Below are 20,459 nucleotides of genomic sequence, written 5' to 3'. Positions count from 1 at the left end.
TAGTTATGTGCCTGAAGGGGTTAAGTCGAGTGGGCTATGAGAGGGTGAACATGGGGGATGAGCCCCACCGCCAGCCTCTGCCCCTGCTCAGAATGACACGCCCCAGCCCTGACAGAAAGCCCCAGCTGCTCTCGCCCTCAGGCAATAGGGCAGTGCCCAAGAGAGCCCTGGTTTAACTGTGCAAGGCTGCAAGTCGTCCCTGGAAGACGGACCATGTGCCAAGACCCCTGCCAGGCTGGTGAGATGAGGAGAGGAAACAAGACCACAGCAAACACGCCCCCCAACACAAAACTGTTAATTTATTTTGATTAGGAGGCCAAAAAAAAAAAAATTGTACAGTTACAAGAATCATTTCCCAACAGAGAAGGTCAATATGAGCCAAAAAATCTCTCCTAAAAAAGGAATATATGACACCACTTTACAATTCATTAAATAAACCATGGAAATGGCTCCTTGTGCAATTCTGCGAAAACGAGAAAAGAGGGGAACAAAGCAGGCTGGACACCCCCACTCCCCCGAAGCAGCTCTGTGCAGAGCGGGGGGCTGGGGAGGGAGCCCAGGACTCTCGGCTGCCCCGAGCTGACACGCTGGACGGGGGGATGCAGCTGGGCCTGGATTACAGGCAGCTGCCCTCAGCCGGAAAGAGGCAGGCTGTGCGCAGCAGCCGCCTCATGGCCCTTCCCCAGATCCTGTGGCTTCACCCCCAGCTGGCTCCGGGCCATCTCCAGTGCCCGGAGAGCAGGCTCCAGCACAGGACAGAAGCCACATGGGCTGGGGCACACTGGTGCTCCTTTCCCCTCCTTCCAGGCCTGGCTGCCACTTCCCCTCCCTGCCGCTGCCCGGGGACCAGACCTACTAGCCTGGGCTGTAGAGGGCAAGGAATTCCACCCTGACATCACACAGGGCCCATCAGCCCCGCTGTTCTATGGAGACAGGCCTTTCCTCTGACCCCTGTGTACTGGGAGAGAGGCCAACACCCCCTCGATGTGCCCCTGGGCCAGCACTCCCAGCTGTGCCCCCTCTGGGGCTGGGACAGACGCGGGGGCAGCAGTGTGACACAGCCGGCCAGCTTGTTTCTAGTCCATGAGAGCCCTGAGTGAACAGCCCTGGGTTGGGAACAGAGTCACGGGGAGCTTTGCACAGCAGCCCTGGCACCTTCCAGAGCAGCTCTGCTGTGCTGGGTCTGTGGGCAGCCAGACATGCCCCATCCTGCTGCAACCCCCCCACCCCCAAGGGTCAGCCCTCCTCCCAACATGCACATCACTGGAATGGAAGGGAGCAGCTTAGAGGGTGAAGCACATCAAGCAAGGGAGAGCCCAGACCCAGCACTGCAGGGGGTGGGCGTAAGGCAGCCCCACTGCCAGAACTTGGAGCACAGGGAAGCCCCCCTCACTTCCAGACGGGGGGGGGGAAGGGGGCAGAGATATCTAAAGCTCCTGGACTCACACGGTGTGGGGTGGGGTCTCTGGCTGCCAGCCTTCAACACACAGACCCTCCTGGAGAAGAGAGGGCCATGCCCCTAGACCCAGAAGCCAAGGTGGAGAACCCCACCGCAGGGCACAATCCGTCTCTGTGGGTCCAGGGCGGGACGAGGCCGGAAGGGGTTTTCCCATCTCTGGCTCGCCAGAGCCTGAGCCCCTGATCTCCCAGGTATGAGGTTGGTACATGAGCTGGGGCAGACACCCCCTCCTGGGCTGCAGCATGAGGGGAACCCTGCTCCCGGATGCTGGAGCATGGGGGGAGGGGAAAGGCCTTCCTCAGAGCTTTGTCCTTGCCTTCAGTTCTACAGCAATTGCAACAGCGCTGAGCCCTCCCCTAAGCGAAGGGGGGCCTAGCCCCACAGCAGAGCCAACGAGAGCGCAGGCGAGTGCGTGCTGCACACCGTCCCTCTGCACGGACCTGGGCAGGACGTGGGTCAGCAGGTGCCACGGCTCCCTCTGCAGCTGTGGGCACAGAGAGCATTCCCAAGGCGCTGGTCGCTGGCCCGCAGGTACCAGCTCTCCCTGACCCCCGTGCTGCACAGCTCGTCCCACCCAGAGAGCGTCTAAGGAGCTGGAGACCTCCCCAAAGCAACCTGGGGGAATGGCAGAGTGCCCCACCTTCCTCCACAGCCAGGGGAGGGGGCAGAAGTGAGTCACTTGCGGAGACTTTGGGGCGTGGGTTGCGGGACGGGAAGCGGAGAGGGAGGGAGTTGCACCTGCCCCTGCCAGCTAGTGCCCAATCCCTGCCTAAGCCTGGGATCGAAAGGCCGAATGCCTGGGAAGGGGCAGAGGTCTAGGAGCAGGAGGGGTGGCTCTGCAGACGGGAACAGCACTGACTCCCCACAGCCTGCTCAAGACTGCTGACCTCAAATGCCCCCACTGCCCTGCCCCCCAGGGCCATGTCCATATGCAGCACAGAGCGGGGGTGGGCATGGGGAGCTCTAAAGGCTTTTTTTGGGGGGCAGGAGGGGAGAGCTGGACCTAGTGAAGATACCAGAGGGGCCCACGGGCCTCAGGGTTGGAGGGACGTCCCCATGGGGGCCTGCATTCAGAATGGAATGGTCCAGCCAAGCCGCTCCGCTCCCATGACACCCTCCCAATACTGCCTTGGGGGCTAAACCACCTCCAGCACTTCTACAGGTCACACACCCCAGTTTAGTAACAGCGTAATTGCTTAAATTAAAATAGATATATACATATATATACTGTGTACACATCGACCACAACAGAACAGTGCCAAAACGAGAGAGAGAGAGAGGAGTCCGACAGCTTCTTTACAATAAAAACAGGAGCTCCATCTCAGCAGGAGCAGAGCCTAGGGTCCCCTAAAAATACCCATCTAGAGAGAGAGAGGGACAGAGAGCAGGGGACAGAGAGAAGGAGGGCTTGGACAATGGCATCTTCCTCGCTCCGAGGCGTGGTCTCAGGGCTCTCAGCTTCTCCTGGACTTTGAGTGCTGAATAAGCCACTGTAGGGTGATGTCTGCAAAGGCAACACACAGAGTTAGCGCCCGCAAAGGGAAGGGAGCCCCCTCCACCACGGGGCTCAGGGGAAGGGGTCAGCGGGGCATCAGAGACTGGTACCTTCTCTAACACAGCTGTTCACTGCTGCATTTCAGCCACTGCTCTGAAGCAGTGTCCCCCACGGCCTGGAAACCTTGGGCCCAGCTCCTGGGGCACTGCCCACAGCCTGCCTTTGGGATGGGGAGTGTAGGCCACTCTCAGCTGAGAAGTGACACTTCTGCCCCATTTTGCTTCGTCATGAGCTTAATGGGCTTAGGAGCCAGAATACCAGGGGCTGAATTCACTGCACAACCTGAAACTGCAGGTGTTTCCCAACTGAGCCCAGACTGTCCCCTCCCTCCGACTCCCTGCAGACCGCAGCCTAGCACTCACCAATGTTGTCCTTTTCTTTGCAGGAGATGGAATAGCAACAAATCTCTCGATCTTGGATGGCAGACAGGTTCCTGTGGAGAGATGGATCCATGAAAGCACAGACTGCTCAGTGCAGACTCCAGCTGCTCCAGTCGGCCTGTGTAAAAGGCTCATGGAGCAGAGTCCCTTCCGTTAGGGCGCACCCCACCCTCCCTCGGAGGCCCCTGCTATAACCTTCTAGTGCTGCTGGCTCAGGATGGGGCTGGTCAACAGTCTTTCAGCAATGAAAGAACTGAAAAGAAAAGTTTCCTGACAAATGGAACAAGGCCCCCAACCATGAGCACACAGGGCAGGCTGTGTATTACCCAGCTCGTTCCACAACCATACAGGAAACAAGAACCAGGGCCCTACCATGCCAGACTCAGCCAGCACTTCCCCTCTCTACCTTAGCTTCCCACTGGAAAAGGGAAAAGAGCGACCCACCGTTATCAAATGCTTAAGATCCTCCAAAACCAAACCAGTACTAGAAGTATTACTGCCACAGCAGTGGGCACAGGAGGGCTCTGTGCTGTGGCCCTGGCTCCAGCCCCATCGACAGAGTAGCAGAGCCTTCGAAGGACTTCGTTGGCCATTTGCTAAGAGCTCCTTGGCTGTGCTGGGTCCCGAGGTGAGAGCCTGTGGAAACGCTCTCCTACCACTCGGGCTGCAGGACCCAGGCTCCAGCCATCTGAAGGAATCTAAGGGTACGTCTTCACTGCAGTTAACCCAGGCTCTTACCTGAATTTGCAGGTAAGAGAATATACATATTCTCTTACCTGTAAACTCCCCGCATTCACACAAATATCTTGGACCCAGATTTGAATGTGCCTTAAGCCCAGGCTAGCTGACCTGGTGGGGGGCAGGCTTAGAGCCCAGGCTGCGCTCTACTTCGGGCTGGAACCTGCCCATTTTGCAGTGAGGACACAGGCAAAAACCACTTACGTGCTGCGTGACCTCCAGCGTCCATCCCTCAACTCCTCCTGCAATGGACTGGGAAGGAACCCTCGAGCAGCTCAGCACGGGGGAGTGCAGACACAGTAAAGTGGGTAGGGCTTTGCCAGGCTAACCTGGGGCTCAGACCCAGGTGTCAATCACCCAGGCTAACTGTGCCCTGTAGACATACCCTTGAGATGAAGCACGAGTCAAGCTGCGGCTCTGGCGCCACCATGTGGCCGAGGCTGAGAAACGCTCAAGCAAAATGACCATCTTTGCCCTGACCTAGCGACTTTCACCCAAGGGCCCCTCAGCTCCACACAGACTGGAGATTAACCCCGTTCTTCAGCTCAGGCCCTGCCCACGGTCACCACAGTGAGGGTGTGGCCAAGGCAGGACAGAACCCAGGGCCCGCGGCTCCCCTTTCCAGCTGCTGGCACTGGGTAACGAGGCCTCCCCAGGTCTGTGGTGCATGGAGAAGTGTAGATCCAAAAGAAAAAACAGTCTGATGTAATAGCAAAAAAGCTACCGTAGAGGAGCAAAGCAGAGCACCTAGGACATGTTTCCCCAAACCAGCTGCCTCACTGGTCACTGTCTGGGCTGCCAACTCCCCCCTCCCAGCCCCCGCAGCACGAGCCTTCGCACAGCCTGCTCCAATGCCTGGGGTGCCACAAATGGGATGCGAGAACTTCACAGCAGGACCCAGGCTGGAGTGGCTCAGCACAGCTCTGTTATCATGAAGGGATCGTGGAGATGAACAAACCTTCTCTGCTCAAAAGGCTTCCAGGCCCTGACCCATGTAAGGAGGCAGCACCCAGCGCTGCTGGATTGCAGAAGCATCCCTGGGTAGTGCAGGAAACCCGCACTCCTTTTCACAGTGGTGCCTCCTGCTGACAGCCCATCGCAGAGCAACTCCCCAGCGGTGAACTAGCAGGAAGGGACCAGGGCTCTGCACATGCTGGAGAGGGTTGCAGCAGCTGCCACCCCTCCCCCACCAACGGCCCTGCTGTGGGGTGGGAGCTGGTGGAGGGGGAACGTCTTTAGGGAATGGGACAGAGAAACTGAGGGGTTGGGGGCATTTTGGGGAGCAAGGCTTGCTGCACTCCATGGTGGGGGATCCCTCTCCGCTGTTGCTCTGGGAAGGCCTCTCCAGCATCCTGGGAGAAGCTCCTGCAAACCCATGCACCAGGCACCTTCGTTAACCCGTTAGCAGCCACCTGGATCAGACCCCCCTGACTCCTACTCAGCAATACACAGGAACTCGGCATCTCCAAAGCAAACTCTGCTACAGTTGCATCCCAACCTTTGCTGAGAGGTACAGGCAGCTGGAGTCAGACCGACAATGCCTGCCACCAGAATGGAGGAAGTGAGCCGTACTTACATCTTCTCAATAAGCTCTTTCTCATCCAAGGCACCAGCAAGATCTCGCTTGTTCCCAAGCACTAGAACCTGGAGGGGGGAAAAGACAGTGTCAGCATTCTCAGTCCCAGACCCACACCGAGCCACCTTTGGACTGTGCCCAGGCCGGGGGGAGGGACGAGGAGTCCGGCAACCTAACTATAGTTTTGGCAACAGAAAATTCATTGGTGTGAAGGAATCAAAACTTCCCCGCCTCCTAGGGAATTCCTGCCAGCCTGTGAAAGCCAGCTCTATTCCACCTGCCCAAGCGTTCCCCTCCTAGGATATGCTGGGGTGGAGAAGTTGCTGGGAAAACTGAGGCAAGGCCCGCACATCCCTATACCCCATGGGGCTGCTGGACATAGATTAGGGGAGTACTTTAATCTGCACCCTGGGGCTGAATTGGCTGAGAAACATCTGAGGGCTGCCAAGAGCTGAGGGTGTTCAGGAACAGCTTTGGTTTGTAGGAGGAGACATCAGGGTGGGAAATAGTGTGCTGCCCTATGTTCCTCAGGCAGAAGCCCACTGCTGCAAGCCGCAGGAGGTCCACCAAGAGTAGAAGGGCCTCCCCTCACCATCTCTGCCTGCACCTGGGAGCAGAACAGAGTTGTGCGACTCAGGCCCACGGTCCTTTGCACTACTTGAACTCCAGTCAGACTGCAGGGCACACCCATCCAAAGACAGAGGCAAATCCTCACCAGGACCCCTCTGCTCCTGGCAGCTGCCACCCCTCAGGGTACTCGTGGGCAGGGGGGCACAAAGGAGAGTGGTAATGGGAGCAGCATGGGTCTGATCTTCATTCCACAGTCTCAAGTTATAGCTAGCTAAGGAATTAAAAAAAACAATGAGGAATCTGGTGGCACCTTAAAGACTAAGATTTCTTTGGGCATAAGCTTTTGAGGGGAAAAAAACCCATTAAGAAGTGGGTTTTTCACCCACAAAAGCTTATGCCCAAAGAAATCTGTTAGTCTTTAAGGTGCCAACGGACTGCTTGTTGTTTTTGTGGATACAGATTAACATGGCTACCCCTCTGATAAGGAATTAAGAAAATTCCAATCTAGAAACCATTACAAAGGTGGCGTTAGGGCTGAACCATTGATGTGTGCCTGCAAGGGCATATTCCCCTAGAATAAACCCCTCAGATGTCAGCAAGTCAGAAATGCTGAGGTCAGGTTGCATGTTTCAAGCAAAGCAATGACCTACACTTAAAGGAGCAGCACCACCTTAACTCTGCCCTCGGAGAGACCGAGGACAAGGGGTCACAGATGCAGACATGTCTATCGGAATTCCACTCCACCTGCGGACTGGTCAGCAGCAGGCTCAAGTAGAGGGGCTGTAGCACAACCAAGGTGGGTGTCATATTCCTTCACTATGCAGCCTGTTTACCACACCCATATTGTCATTGTGGACAAAGGAAAATGGATGGTCCCCATCCCAAAGAAATTATTAATTAAAAACATTCACACCCTTGACATACAGATCGAACTAAAACTAAAGAAAGGAAATATTTAATGGCAACTTTCATTTTTAAAGTCATTTTCTAGTCATTCATGGATAAAGCAAGAGAGGATGGAGTCTTTCTTCTGCTCATGTCAACAACAGAAAATAATATTGGACAATATCTTCTGCTTCCTTTGGAGACTGCGACATAGCTATTGCTAGACAAGGGCAGAATTAGGGTTGTGGAGGTCCTCGAAGTGAGGCAGAGCCTTGTTTAACGGTAACCCTAACTCTGCACTTCCTGCTTTGCTAACTTGAGTGCTTTTTCTTCCTAAATTAATATTCTTGAAAGATTATGTGCACTCAAGGCCACTGATCAGTGGCAACAAGTGTTTTGTGTAGGAACAGACACTTGATTTGCTTTAAACTAAAGCTCAGAATTTGCAGAAAGCAGCAAAAATCACACAGATCCTCCATAATAGCTGAATCTGTGATGTTCTCCTGCCCCAGCTAAGGCAGTTTTTGGGATGAGATCACGTGCTGTGTGTGCTGTGTGGAGCTGCACCTCTCTCTGCATTTCTGAAGCATCAATCCCCATGTCAGGGTGAAGATATTACAATCTGCTTCTTGCAAACTGCCTCACCAGCACTCCTGAGCCCTACTGGCCAGTCAAAAACCTTACTGCGAGCTCACAAACAAGACTTGCGTTCCAAATGGCAGCTCACACGCTCAGTGGGTGTGTCAATCACTTATAATTCCCACTCAATCCCCCCGCCCCACAGGCCCTGGACAAGTCATTATCTACACTCATTGCCTCCAGTCTAGCAACTTCGGAGCTTCTGGTGGGCCCATCAATGGGACTAGGGGGTTTGATGGCTTGTAGGGTTATGGGAAGCTGGGTCACGATCTTCACCAAATTTTCCCAAAAAGTCACCTTCCAGCCCAGCCCCAGCCTGGAGATCATAACCTCACAAAGCTACTACTACAGATGAACGAGTGAGACACCATCACAGAACCTGCTTTGCAGCATGTGACCAAGCAACCAGAGACCACCCACCCTAATGACTGGGGACCAGCCTATGAGATCTGTCTGCTCCCCACTGTCTCCCACTGCCCCTGGACTGGAGAGCGCTTACAGGGATGCCCTGGAGCTGCGGCTTGTCAAGCAGGTTGTGAAGTTCGTTCTTTGAGGCCTCAATCTTCTCCTGGTCTGCAGCATCCACCATATACCTGGAATGGGGAGGGAACATTATCACTGAGCCTAGGCCACTGGAAGAGGAAGATCGAATGAATCCCACCTGATGAACACAAAACAACCAATGTCCCAAACACCGCTCTCCATTACAAGTGCTCAGGCCTCCTTAAAGAGCTGCTACTCTCCACTGGGCCAGCTTCCTGACCCATCAGTATAAATCTATGCTATGAAGCAAATCAGAGAGTCACCGCTCTCTCTCTGAAGTGCTTCAGATTAGTTCCCTGGTACTTGCCGCGTGTCAACGACCCACACCCTTCCCCTTACCACCTCTGGGCTCTTAGCACCCTTGGGAAAGCCCCGATGGGTCCTTGTAAGGGCCAAGCCACATCCATCCCATAAGACTCCAAAGCCAGTCATTAACCCTTCCCCTGCTGAGAGCCAGGAGTCCTCATGGGCATAGCAACAACTTCAACTCACCCGGCACCTTCTGCTACAGAGGCAACCTCAGCCTTGCCAGTGGGCGTGGGAACAGCGCACTGCATTTGGGTGCCCTACAAAAAGTGACTCTTGCTCTTTTAGATTCTTATCAGCATTTCTACAGCATCTAACACCCTCGTGGCTGGGGGCACTTCACCATGCTTTTCCCCAGAAAAGCATCTTACAGCGTGTTCCATAACCCCATCCAGCATCCAGATAGCTGACTGAAGAGGTGGGGAAGCCCAGCCAGTAGGCTGAATGCCAGAGAGTCTACAGCCAGGAGACAGAAATGACAGCTATCAATTTCTAACTGTGGTCAGGCTGAGCTCAGTCATATCTCCAGAGGGAGAGCCTGCTGGGACAAACAACTGCTGCCCCGTTCCTGCCAAAACCCATCTGGGATTGCAGAGCACAGGAAGGGTGGTGTCTGAGTGGCCTTCGATGTTGGTGCCAGACAGCGTGTGCTGCAGTAATCCAGCCTAGAAGTAGCAATGCACTGATGATAGGCGGAGGTTCCATCAGAGAGGGAATGGCATAATCACAGGCAGACGTAAATGACAGAAGGCATTTCTGGCTCCAGCTGCAAACCAAGCAAGCCAAGCAACAACTAACAAGACACTCTCAGTTAAGGGAAAAACTATAAATTTCCTCAGATCCTCAAGGTGCTTCTCTGTGCCAGTCAGTATCACCTCTGCCTTATCTGGTCTGAGTCTAAGTCGACTAAACCCTGGCTTTCATCCAGCCAGACAACAGAAGAACAAAGAGTCTATTCCATCCCTGTCTGATGAAACGAGGTGGAGCTGAACGTCAACCGCATATTTATGACACCATAGCTCATGTCACCAAACTCTTCAGAGCAGCCACACGTAAAATGATGATACCGAACGTGGTGAGATTAGGGGACTTGAATTGGGCAAATAATGGATGTCCTCGCAGTTAGTGAACACCTCTTTCTGCTTAAAGACATCTTATGTGGATTGAGATTCTCAACAGCATTTGTTATAATCTGTGAATAGCTCCTGTTTGTAGCTTGCTGGTGTACAGTTTGCATGTATTTGATATGAAATATCTGTGTGAATTTGACCGGACTCATTTTTCAGGAGTGCTTGCCATCAATAGTCTGCTATGCCTGTTTCCACAGACATTGCTACCAGTAAACTCAATCCCCAAAATGTTCACAAGCAGGACCACAAAATGGGTGTAGACTCGGGCAAAGGGAATTTGTTTACAACCGTGAATGAAGATCGACTGAAGGTTGCTGCTTCTCATAAATACAGAATTTGCCAAGCAGTACAAGAGGCCTTGGGAAGGAAGAGCAACTTCCTATAGCTGTCCCCTGGGGCCACCCTACAGAATGAGCTGAGCCACCCAAGGCTAGTCGGTCCACCTTCAAATGAGCGAATAGCACCTCAGGAACAAAAGGATCCAGTAGCATCAGCAAAGACAACCACTCTTCAGTCAGGAGCACAAGAGCCTGTTATTCGGGATAACATCAAGCCGAAGAGTAATTCTGCTACCTAGGGCACCAGTCTGTGGTTGGTTGGGGAGTCTGGTAAACCAGACTGGGATTCCTGCACTAAGCAGATACATTCACAGGACTTCCTGTCCCCAGGATGAGAACCTCTTACACCTGATGCTGGGTACCAAAAGCACAGCAAAGGCGCTTCCCAGGGCTCCGGCTGCACTGGGTAAGCTGCTGGGAAGAGCTAATTCACTGCTAGGGGCCTGATTCCCAGCAGAGGAGCTCTGCACCCTAGGATTAGCAAATTACTCAACCTGAGTGAGCACAAAACCCACTGGACACAGCCCCAAAGGTCCTGCCAAACCTCAACCAAGAGACTCTGTTTGAGAGCCTACCCTCTAATACTTTCCTATGCTGTATTAAAGGATCCCCAGTGCTCAGCAGCCCTGGAACGTCCGTGATGGACAGTGCGCACAGCTGGGGGGTACTTACACAATGGCACTGACTCCGCGACAGTATCGCTCCCACATACTACGGAAACGAGGCTGACCGCCAATGTCCCAGAGCTGTGGGAAAGAGAGGCAGAGTCAAGAAGCACATCGACCAGGGAAGGCGGCATATCAAAAAGCAGAAGTGGATGTGGAGCCAAGCTGAAATAGAGACTTTGCATACTGCTACTGAAACTCTTACCCCTTCTCCCCTTGTTGATGAGCCCTACAAAAAGGTATCACCTTGCTCCATGGCGGGAAGGTTTGTGGAATTCATAAGCACAGTTGGGTGCAGAGTTTTGTTCATTTGTATGCAATTACCCAGAATGTTCTGCCCACTCTCTGCAAGGGCTGGAGTCTAAGACCCAGTGTCCCAGGGAGCCTGCAGGAGTTCTCTCTGTGCTCGCCATGCTAGGATGATGGAAGAATTTCCCCCTCACTGAAGAGTTCACATGTTTTGAGGACCACATTTTGTCCCCAAAACGTATAAGCAGCAACCAAAGGCACAACCTGGGCCAGAATCTTTATAGTGAAGGAGTGATGGGAAGTACTGACTAACTCAAGATTATTTTCTGGTTTTCCATCCAGGAGCATCTGGAGGAGTGGAGGGCTAAAGAGCGTGCTATTTGTCTCATTGCTGAGACACAAATGCTATGAATCATGGACTGTAGCCCCACAGCTCCAATGGGCTCCTCCCCCCAGGACCTGCAGCCTCTCCCTTCCCTTCTCAGCAAAATACCTTTCCAGCCTCTGTCATGGACAAAGTTAACTGCCCGTGCTAGCCTGGGGAAAAATACCAAGAGCAGGATGAATGCCATCAGGAAATCCCAAATTACTGCAGCCTGGCCAGCAGCCCTTTACTGCTGGAGCCTGGAATAACCTGCATCCCAATACACCTGACCTCCCTTTAGGGGAGCTGCAGTAATCTAAAACCTTCCAGACTGAACTAGTGTGGAGGCAGGTCTATTTTTAAGTCTCCTGACTGAAGCGTTAGTCAGTATTATTTGCACCCCAATAACCTGCTGCACGAGAGTGTGCGAATCTCTAGATTTTCCCCACCCATCTCCCCATCCAACAGCCTACATCTTACCTTTATGGTGACATTTCCCTTGGTGATCTTCCTCATGTTGAAGCCCACCGTTGGGATCATGTCTTCATTGAACTGCCCCGACTGCAAGGAACAAACCATACTGAGTCAGCCATATCATGGGGCTGGGGACCTGCAAACCCTCAGGCCGGCACAAAGCATCTAAACTTCCCAGCCTGATGACACTGGGCAGACTACGGTGGAACAAGACTTAACTGTAGCTATTATTAAGTACTAGCTGGAGGTGAACCAAGATGCTCTGCAAGGACTGTCCTATAATATGCCCCAAATATTCTACCCACTTTGGTCACACCCCTGGTCATGGCTAATGCCAGCAGCAAAAACAGCGCAAATCAGAACCAGGTATCCTACAGGGAACAAATACTGCCCAACAGCTAGGAATGGGATGCACACTTCTGGGCACACATGGGGAACTCCACTCATAACAGGACAGGGCCGTTACTGCCAATATGCACTAGTTTATAGCTACAGAATCATAGAAATGTCGGGCTGGAAGGAACCTTGAGAGGTCATCAAGTGCAGCCCCGTGTGCTGAGGCAGAACCAGGTAAACCTAGCCCACCCCTGATAAGTGTGTGTCCAACCTTTCTTAAAAACCTCCAGTGATAGGGATTCTATAACCTCCCTTGGAAGCCTGTTCCAGAGCATAACTCCCCTTAAGAGTTAGAAAGTTTTCCCTCCTATTTAATTTAAATCTCCCTTGCTGCGGATTAAATGTATTACTTCTTGTCCTACCTTCAGTGGACATGGAGAACAATTGATCCCCGTCTTTATAACAGCCCTTCACATATTTGTAAACTGCTTGCCCCTCAATTTTCTTTTCTCCAGACTAAACATGCCCCGTTTTTTTAACCTTTCCTCCTAGGTCAAGTTTTCTAAAACTTTTATGATTTTTGATGGTCTCCTCTGGACTCTCTCCAGTATGTCCACATCTTTCTTAATGTGTGACACCCAGAACTGGACATAGTTCTCCAGCTCAATGAGCTATTAACTCTGAAGCCTAGGGAAGAATATTCAGATGTAACCCACTGTTAGACTATTTCACTTTTGACTAAAGCACATAAAGGAGAAGTTCAGATCTTCATAACCTGATCTACTGTGAATGGCCACTGATTTTGGCATCACAAGTGGGGGAATTGTGGGAGAATATCCTCATCTATTTTCCTCCAGTCTAACCCCTGGTGTTGGGGCTCCAACTGGGTTGAAAGAGTCTATAAAAATTCAAGATCTTCCTATAATTAAATCATGCCTACTTGTTATGTTTCCAGCAACACAGAAAAACACAGGTTTCTGGCTTATGTTATGCTGTGCTAACTCATTTTAGGGAGTTGCAGGGTGGATTAAAAAAATCAATATTTAAAAAAAATACAATTTTTTTAAAAAACCCACCTATTTGAAACTATTACAACCTAAGTTAAGACCTAAACTTATTACAATCTATTCAAATAGTTTAAATAAAAAACATGCAAGCAGTATGCATTTCTGCTGAAGTTTTAAAGTTTTTAAAGTTTCCACTCAACTAGTGGAAGTCACTGGGTAAGCCCCTGAAACCAGAGTTTGCTGGAAGTGCTAAATCAGCTTTTGACAGCAGTAACCTCTTCTGCAGATGCTGAGAGAATATCATCTTCATTTCAGCTTATTCAACTAGTTTCAGTTCAGTGGACTAGTTTGTTCAAAGTTAAGAAACGAACTGAGAGTTGAAAAAGCAGGAAAGCATGTTTTCCTCTTCCAATCTAAGAATAAAATGAGGTGCAAGAGGATGAGATCTACTAGTTCTAAGGCTGAAAGACACGATGACCAGAAACTTTCGGTTCAGTTCACTAATACTTCCTTTGTTTAATAAATCAGTTAGTTGTAAATAAACATGTTTGATATGCATCCAGCACATTTAAGGTAGTATTGCTGAACTATTGAAAACTATTTTAAAATGCTAGTTTTCTGAATATTCAATTGAATTCCAATTTCCATCCAAGTACAGCTTGATGCAAATCATGAATAAAAAATTAATCATCTATTAAATAATAAATGCATCATTCACCAATTCCTAACATAAAAAATGTAAAATGAGCAATGAGAATCAACATCAACCATTCTTTAGGAAAAGAACTAAAAAAAGATTAAAATAGATTATTTAAATCAAGGTTTCCTGCTTGCTGTCTAAATGGGTGAATTAAACCACTGCACCTGGGGGCGGGGGAGTGGGGGGAAGAGTTAGCCCTGCAATCCCAAACCCAGTGGCCTTGAAAACTTCTGGGTTGTAGGTCACTCTCTCCACAAACAAAGGCTATTAATAGGCCTGGCATCAATGTTGCTTTTGTTGGCTGCAACCAAGCATGTGAGATGGGCTGCAAGCTCCACCCAGCAGGTATCTGATCAATTTGAAATTCTTGCTCCATTAGCGACTAGAAGCAGCTGTTGGTCTTTTCAGCTCCCACCAAAGCCTCCTGACTGCTGTGAGGATGGGATGGGGATGGGAATAGCTCTCTGCTACTCCCCCAACTCCTGGCTATTGCAAGGAGTGGGAGAGGGGAAGATTTATTCTACTATACCCCTCCCCAACCCTCAATTTTTATTTCCTTTTGGATTCTACTTCTCCTTTTATAATTCCTAAGCACAACTAATCCTAGATTTGCCAAACAGCAGCAGCATGAAATTGACATGGATTTCCGGCAGCATCAACTTTATCCATAGATTCTGAATAGCAGCACTGAAATTGACTGGCCTTGTCAAACCTATAAGGAGCAAGTACAACAGGTACTCTCTGCAGCCCTCTCCTTCACAGACTCAGAAAGGCATCACAGATTGAAAGGCCCCAGAAGGGACCATTGCAATCACCTAGTCTGATCTCCTGCATAAGACGTTCCTGAATTAATTCCTGTTTGAAATTGAGCAGATCTTTTAGAACAGCCCATCTTGATTTTAAAATTGCCAGTGATGGAGAATCTATCACAAACCCTGACGAATTATTCCAATGATTAATTACCTTCAGTGTTAAAAATTTACCCCCACTGTTAAAAAAAAGTATTTCCAGACTGAATGTATCTAGCTTCATGGCTTCAGGCCACATTTGGAAGGTTACTGTCACAACCATAGAGGCTATACTTTTTTTAAAAAAATGAAAACTTATGTTCCACTGAAGTTTACTAGTTAGGCCCCACCCACTTGCAAGGTATTTACAGAGGCTACGCCCCTGCGACCGACCAACCAACGGATTTTCCATTCCCGTACAGAGGGTGCTGTGGGTGGGAAATGGCATGCATACCAGCAGCGCAGTATGGAAACCCAGGACTGGAATAGCAGAGAGTACTGCAGGTAGGGATTCAGGTCCATTAGTACCCCCCCTCCCCAGTACCCCCCCCAATTGTGCTCTGGATGGGGGGCAAACAGCACTGACCCTTCGCTTTAAAGGACGCTGATATTTTAGGCCAGATTAAAAAGTGGCCACTGATTCTGGATGCCAAGTTGAGGTGGTCAGCAGCCAAAATGCCAAGTGAAGTCAGTGGGAACTACAGGTCCTGGACACCTCTCAAAATCAGTCCCAGCTTATCTTAATTTGGGCACCTCAAACTGAACAAACCAAAACCAGGGGCTAGGTTTAGAAATTTAGCTTTGACCTTTTTTGTATGGGAGTGTATGGGTCCTTTCTATCTATGCCAGAAACCTGTGGATTTTCCATTTCCATTATATGAGAGTCCTTGTGACAAAGCTCCCATCTTTAGAGCTGTAGGTAGGACAGGATACGGATACCCCTTTGCTGGTTCTCCTTCACTGGGCCCAAAGGTTTGAGCACTGTTAAGTCCTCTACTCTCCGCTCCCTGCTGGTCTAAGGAGAAAGAGACTGGAGAGAACAGTCTGCCCACTGCTACGCAGAAGGTACATTCTATACCTGCAGCAGCCCCATCTACATTGTTCAACTTGTAGGTGTAAGCAGGCACTGCACCTTCGGGTGCCATGGGCCCTTTAAAGCTGGGAGCTACAGTTGTAAGTCATACGCCAGTTTCTATTCATAAGCCCTACAGGAACTTGCATGTAAGGTGTCCTGCCTCTTATAAGAGACTATGGTCAGGGCTGGACCTCTGAGGCGGGAAGGCCTAGTGGGAGATGTACTGGATCAGGAGGTAGCTAGGGGTACTGGGAAGGCCTTGGGGAAAGGGATAAGAACCTGTAGAGCACTGCATGTTAGGTTGCTTTGTTCTGGATCTTTGTTTCTACGTTCTAGCCCTGAGAGAGGGAACTGAAATGGCATCCGATGAAGTGAGCTGTAGCTCACGAAAGCTTATGCTCTAATAAATTTGTTAGTCTCTAAGGTGCCACAAGTACTCATTTTCTTTTTGTGAAATGGTGCAGTTGTTTGGAGCACTATTTCCCCTTATACAGCTCGTGGACAGGCGCATCAGTTTTTAAGTAGGTTTTTAATTATATATGAAATTGAATGAGCAATACTGTAGCCCACCTGATGTATTTCAACATTATGCCATCCCCATGGGTTCTACTTAGCATGCAATTCACATCTCAGACCTATTGTTTCAGGTTATCTGCAGATTCAGGAAGACAGAACTGCACCAGATGACACTTAGTTCACAAGGTTTTCTTTGCAACCATCAGTGCTAGCAACTTTTTTTAAATGAAGGATTTGATTCAGGAGTGCAATAGAGTGGCACATTCCACACCTCTGGAATCCTGACTGTAGCCAGCCTCCATCCACAGCAGTGAACACAAAGCACCAGGCTAGTCAGTCTCTTGTCTGTTTTTCCCTGTTACTTACATGGCCGACCCAGCAGGAGGGGAAGGCAGCTGACTCTCAAGGAAGCCACTGCCTACCCTGGCATTGCAGCAGAAACAAGGCAGAGGCTCCATCCCAATGCTGCTCCAGACTTTGTATCCCTCCTCGTTTATTTTTTAAATCAACCTCATTTGCCCACTTGTCTTTCTGGGCTCTCCATGGTCTGGTTGCCAACCATGGCCCCACAGTGCTCCAGTACCACAGATAAGTGAGGCACATTCAGATGGACAAACCAACAGACTTGTATCCACCTGACCACTCCCCACTCTGTTCCCTCCCTGCCATGTGCCTCAGCTATGGGGCCACTCTCACTATTGCTGCCCCATTTGTCTCACTCTTCCCCCCTCTGGACATTCTCTCTTCTGATCACATTTTCTAAGTTTACCTTCCTCATTAGCTTTAGCTGAACTCTGAGGATGCTCTCTGGATGAGGGCACAGAAAAACAGTGCCCTGGTGAGAGACTCTCTTTTTTTCCTAATTGATGGGGGCATATTTTAGTGCTGAACTGAGAACCTGGAAGACTAGATTTCATAGTAGCAGCCGTGTTAGTCTGTATTCGCAAAAAGAAAAGGAGTACTTGTGGCACCTTAGAGACTAACAAATTTATTAGAGCATAAGCTTTCGTGAGCTACAGCTCACTTCATCGGATGCATTTGGTGGAAAAAACAGAGGGGAGATTGATATACACACACAGAGAACATGAAACAATGGGTTTATCATACACACTGTAAGGAGAGTGATCACTTAAAATAAGCCATGGGGGGGGGGGGGGGAGAAGGGGGAAGCAAAACCTTTCATGGTGACAAGCAAGGTAGGCTAATTACAGCAGTTAACAAGAATATCTGAGGAACAGTGGGGGGTGGGGTGGGGTGGAGAAATAACATGGGGAAATAGTTTTACTTTGTGTAATGACTCATCCATTCCCAGTCTCTATTCAAGCCTAAGTTAATTGTATCCAGTTTGCAAATTAATTTAGGGGATACCATCATAGGGCCTAATCACATCAGCCACACTATCAGAGGCTCATTCACCTGCGCATCTACCAATGTGATATATGCCATCAATGCCCCTCTGCCATGTACATTGGCCAAACTGGACAGTCTCTACGTAAAAGAATGAATGGACACAAATCAGACGTCAAGAATTATAACATTCAACAACCAGTTGGAGAACACTTCAATCTCTCTGGTCACTTGATTACAGACCTAAGAGTGGCTATCCTTCAACAAAAAAAGCTTCAAAAAACAGACTCCAACGAGAGACTGCTGAATTGGAATTAATTTGCAAACTGGATACAATTAACTTTTTTTTTTTTCCACCAAATGCATCCGATGAAGTGAGCTGTAGCTCACGAAAGCTTATGCTCTAATAAATTTGTTAGTCTCTAAGGTGCCACAAGTACTCCTTTTCTTTTTGGAAGACTAGAGGCTCTCCATGGAACATGTACAGCAAAAATAGCAGGAGCACAAGCATCCCCATGCTGGCTCCCACACTCACGTGCTTAATCCTGAGACCAAGCCATTGCTTTGTGGGTGACATATAGCTCAGACTCCACGGCCCATTCAGTCTTCAGCCTCTGCTGAGACGGTCAGTGAGAGGACCAGTGAATGCCACGTCTGATAGACGCCCTGGGAACTTGCCTGAAACACCCACTCTTTATACACAGGCCATCAGAAAACTACACCTGTCAGTCGCCAGATGCCTGTGCGAGATTTAAACTGGTGGTCTAGAGGAAAGGGCCTCTGCAGCCCATTGCTACTCCCATGAGCTCTCAAGCTTCCTTCATTAGGATTCCGTAATTCCACACACTCTTCCCCAAGCACAGAAAGCTGCAGAAAATGAAGGAACTGGGGTACACCTCCAAAGCTTCTCATCACTACTGTGCATCTCAAATCATTCAAGGTGGAATGCAACAACAAAGGGTGTTCACATTCTATTTTGCCTCTTAAGGTTGTACAAAGATGGTCGACAAATACTGTTGTTTTTATTCCTTATTTTCTGCATTAGAATCCAAGTCTTACTAGCCCAGTTTCCCTCAAGACTCTATGGAAAATTAAAGACAATATCACCGCTCAGGTAACAAACAAGGGGAACCTAAACGATTCGAGAAGGAAAGGAGTTTGTCCAACTGATTAAAATCATTTTGTTTTCATTAGCACCTATTTAACTCAAACTAATGACAAGGGAGTCAGGCTCTCTTTAAGAAAGATATTACATCCTACTAGCTAGTTAAGCACAGAGAAAACTCCTGCTACATTTTACTAGAAAGCAACACACACACACTCTCACTCTCGCGCTCCCTCCCTCCCTCCCTGAAATAGGGGCTCAATTGCTTGAGGTCCTTGTTTTAGAAACAACATTGTACTGTTCAGTATTTGATTGCTGAATGTCACAAGCCCTTCAAAATTAATATGTCCAGCAGAAGAGCTCACCCACTGCTGTTATATATTTCCAGTGACTGAGCATCTTAAAATTGCCACTATTCGAAAACTTTTCCTGGTTTTAATCTGGATTGAGGGAAGGGGAGGTTATGGGCTCATAGCCTCTAGCTAAACCGCAAAATCCTACTGTCAGTGAAGACAATGTATGTAACTCTGCAATCAGAAGAATGTAGTGCTTTTAAAAAGCCATCAGCTTTTCTAGATACAGCATATTAGCAAATCTTGAGGATTTTCAAACCTCCTCACAAGGATTTTGCAATAGGTGCAGTTTTTTTTTATTTCCTCTTTTATATTTTTAAAGACAAATTCTGGTATTCATGAAAAGTGGGGAGTAATATCCCAGGCAAAAGCAACATTCCTACACCCTTTTACTACTGCAGCTCTGTTATAAGAAGCAATGCACCATGCTATTCTAGTCCAGATATAGGGTTAGTGGTGTAAGTTTTGGGAATCACTAGATCAAGTGGTTCTCAGGATACAGCCCATCCAAAACTGGTTCACTGTTTTTTATTCAGAGCTGGGGGGTAACCCTTGGAGCAGAATCCACTTAAAGCTGCCATTAGTAACTTCCCCTGCTCTCTGCTAGTGTTCAACACACAGAAACAGCTTCAAAATCCAACACAGCAGAACCCCGTTTATCTGATCTCATGGGCACCAAGGCCAGATCGGATAATCAAAAAATTGGATAAACTGGAGAACGGACAAAGTTATCTAGCCCTTATTTTAAGATGCAGAGTTGCTTTTAAACTAGCGACCCGTCCCAGAAAAGCATTCAAGCACACCATCCTTATTTACAGCGTACACAATTTATTACTTCTAGTAAAAAGAGTACCAGTTTTTAAAAATGCAGAAATGATCATTTTAAGTTGCAACCGCAGCTGTCCTGTACTATTTGGGAGTTGCCTGAGTTTATCATTTCTGCATTTTTAAAAACTGGCACTATACGCTTTACTAGGAGTAATGGTTCGTGTACATGTACCAATCCTGTGTGTGCGCTGGTGGGGTTCCACTGATCCTGCGAGTCGGATAATGGAGGCTTGGATAAAGGGAGTTCTAGTGTAATTAAAGAGTGATTGGAAGTTGATTCTGGTTCTACAGATGTGTGCAGAGCTGAGCCAGGAACAGGCTCCCATTGGGGTCCGGGGCCAGCCACAATGAGTCTGCTGAGCTCTGGCCCTGCCTTCTATATGTTCTAGGGGAATCTGTCCCCTAGAGGCAGCAATTCCCCATGATGGAGGGTTTTGCCATAGATAGTACAGATCCTCCCTCACTGAGACCTGCCTCCTAGACCCAGAAATTCCCTTTTTGCAGATCTGCAAATAAGAGAAGCCCTCTCATCT

The 20,459-nt window shown here is 49.2% G+C and overlaps 1 protein-coding gene across 1 annotated transcript in view; it reads right to left on the bottom strand.

Annotated features, from left to right (window-relative positions):
• Positions 1-279: 279 nt before the first annotated feature.
• The window catches only part of ARL8A (ADP ribosylation factor like GTPase 8A), a 38,493-nt gene continuing 18,313 nt past the window's right edge, over positions 280-20,459 (bottom strand). The window contains exons 2-7 of the mRNA XM_038379733.2: positions 11,878-11,958; positions 10,792-10,865; positions 8,302-8,395; positions 5,709-5,776; positions 3,377-3,447; positions 280-2,963 (exon numbers count right to left, since the gene is read on the bottom strand). Coding sequence (XP_038235661.1) covers positions 2,914-2,963; positions 3,377-3,447; positions 5,709-5,776; positions 8,302-8,395; positions 10,792-10,865; positions 11,878-11,958 — 438 coding nt within the window. The 3' untranslated portion in view covers positions 280-2,913. The remainder of the gene's footprint in view (positions 2,964-3,376; positions 3,448-5,708; positions 5,777-8,301; positions 8,396-10,791; positions 10,866-11,877; positions 11,959-20,459) is intronic.

This window comes from Dermochelys coriacea, chromosome 21 (assembly GCF_009764565.3).
Source record: "Dermochelys coriacea isolate rDerCor1 chromosome 21, rDerCor1.pri.v4, whole genome shotgun sequence".
Classification (NCBI taxonomy): domain Eukaryota; kingdom Metazoa; phylum Chordata; order Testudines; family Dermochelyidae; genus Dermochelys; species Dermochelys coriacea.
Note: the sequence above shows the minus strand (reverse complement) of the source record. Positions and strands in the feature narration are given on the sequence as shown.